This window comes from Pestalotiopsis fici, assembly GCF_000516985.1.
Source record: "Pestalotiopsis fici W106-1 unplaced genomic scaffold PFICI_Scf_13, whole genome shotgun sequence".
Taxonomy (NCBI): domain Eukaryota; kingdom Fungi; phylum Ascomycota; class Sordariomycetes; order Amphisphaeriales; family Sporocadaceae; genus Pestalotiopsis; species Pestalotiopsis fici.
The window spans coordinates 1,295,997-1,298,388 of record NW_006917103.1 but is presented as its reverse complement, the minus strand read 5'-3'; the positions used below and the strand labels follow the sequence as shown (position 1 = coordinate 1,298,388).

At 54.5% G+C, this 2,392-nt stretch overlaps 1 protein-coding gene across 1 annotated transcript in view; it reads left to right on the top strand.

Moving 5' to 3' along the window:
• Window positions 1-1,178: 1,178 nt before the first annotated feature.
• PFICI_14831 (uncharacterized protein) overlaps window positions 1,179-2,392 on the top strand; it is a gene marked incomplete at both ends in the record, with an annotated part of 2,495 nt that continues 1,281 nt past the window's right edge. The window contains one exon of the mRNA XM_007843412.1: window positions 1,179-2,384. Within this exon, the coding sequence (XP_007841603.1) occupies window positions 1,179-2,384 (1,206 nt within the window). The remainder of the gene's footprint in view (window positions 2,385-2,392) is intronic.

Sequence of the window (2,392 nt, the reverse complement as noted above, 5' to 3'; positions counted from 1 at the left end):
GTCGATGTATTGGGAGCCGTGTTGCTGGAGTGGATTATGTAAGGGCTAGACTTCTTGCGAGTCTACTGCATCATTGGTTTGGCAGTCTAGTCGACTCATGATGTTTGAAGGTCTCTTGACATATTGACACACAATTCACCACGAATATGCCAAAGAAATCATCTCTTGCTGCTGGCTTGCAATAAAACAAAACAGACAAGGCGTTCACAAAAGCACCAGTCCCGTGATTCGAATGAAAGAGCAGCACTCGAGATTTTAGCAGTCAGGGTAGTCCCAGACTCCCAGCAAGCACAGCCCCGAGGACGGCTCACACACGAGGCACAACCAAAAACCTCTCAGGCTATCCTAATCTCTGATATCAATGACGCTTCCGGGTCCTACCGCCCTAAATAATGGCCCCAAGAAGATTCACTACATAGCACACAACTGATCCGTGTGTGTACGTAGCTGAGTCAGTCTTGGCTGCCTCTGAGCAGTGAGCAGCGGATGTGGTGTGCATAACTAGACTGATGATGGACAGGTACGAGTACGACGTAGGACCAGTTAGCAGACAGAATGACAGAGTGGATCATCCGTGAACGCACCGATGCGGCTCCTCGGTCCTGGGTCTCCATGTCCCTGCATGACAGGTGATCGGAAAATACCTGATTGGCAGAATCCAGGCCGACTTGCGGTTCCCTTTACGTGTCGACGGGTCCCGAAAGCCTGACTCTCCGAACTCTAAAGGGCGAACGGTGGAGTATAGCTGGAGAACGACCGGCTCCGTTCGTTATCCACATGGCCATGGAACCAATTCCTCGGCAGGGGAGAGAAACACTAGCAATGCCCATCACGATCTGACGACGGCCATGACGAAAGGAAAGGAAGGGCTGTTTGCTTTGGCTGCTAGACTGCTGACTGCTGGATTGCTCAGCCCTCCTCCTCCTCGTCCATCCCCCCCAGGACTAAGGAAAAATTCCTGGCCATAAAACTGAAAATCCCCTGCTCGTGGTTCAACTTTTGACTTTTTGTTTTCCCAATCGTCAAGTCAGTCGCGGCAGGTTCCCAACGACCGCACACTACTTTTGTCACTCGTTTTTTCCAACAACCTTCGTTTTGGGCATTTTTCCATAAAAATCCCAGACTTTCGTTAATACAGAAAAAGCAAAAGCAAAACAAACAACAATATCATCATCATCATGTCGGGGAAACTCGCTGTTCTCTTCGCGGCAACGGGCGGCGCCCACGCCCTTGCTGCTCGGCAGGCCGGCTGCTCATTCACGGCCCATACCGAGGGCAATGTCACCTATCCTCTGAGCCAACACGCCAGTGGCCAGAGCCGCGCCGGAAGCACCATGACCCCGAGTGTCTTCACCCTCAACGCCACCGGTCTCACCGACGCCCAGGGCCGTGGCTGCTGGTGGACTCCTCCCACTACCGTTCTGCAGTGCGATGTTGGCCAGGTCCCCGAGACTGGCTTCGAGATTGGCTGCGATGGACTCATTTCTTTCAACGGACAGACTACCTTTTACGAGTGTGACACTGCCGATGGAGACCAGGTCAACATTTACAAGCTGCCTGGCCAGGCTGCCGCAAACTGTGGCGAGATCACCTTGGTTGCCGAGGCCTGCCAGGATTGCTCTGGCGACAGCAGCTCCGCTAGCCAGTCGTATACTGCTTCTGGCACTTCTGGCAAGACTTCCGTGGTCAACTCGGCCACTGGTTACTCTACCGCTTCTCAGCCCCCTGCTGGCTCTTCGGTCAAGACCTCTGCTGTCGGATCGTCGACTCCCGTTACCAGCTATCCTGCTGGTACCGAGTCGGGATCATCTCCCACTGGTTCAGCCGAGACCCCTGGTACACAAATCACGTCGACCATCACCTCAACTTCAATGATCACCATCACCAGCTGCGGACCCGAGGTGACCGACTGCCCGGATGTTACTGTGACTGAGTACGCAGCCACCGAGACTCAGTACGACTGCGGTGATATGGATTGTTCCCTCGTGAGCACACCAACCATCCAGACTACTCCTGTTCAGTCCACCCCAGTTGTCGAGACCACTCCTGCTGTTGAGACTACTCCTGTAAGCTCCAAGTACTCTGCCAGCTCTGAGCAGTCTGTTCCGGGCTACAGTGCAAGCGGTTCCAGCGCCAAGACTCCTTCGACAACCCCCGTTGCTGAGACTCAGAGTGTTCCCCAGTACCCTACCAGCAGCTCCGAGTCGAGCGAAATTGCTTCCACTCCCGTTGTTCCTGTCGGATCTAGCCAGTCAACCGTCTCGGTCCCTGTCTACTCGACGGGCAAGGCCAGCAGCTCTGTTCAGTCCAGCCACGTTACTGTTCCCAGCCAGAGCACTGTTCCTGTTGCCGAGTCGTCCTCGACCAGCCAGCACGGAACCACCGTTGATGT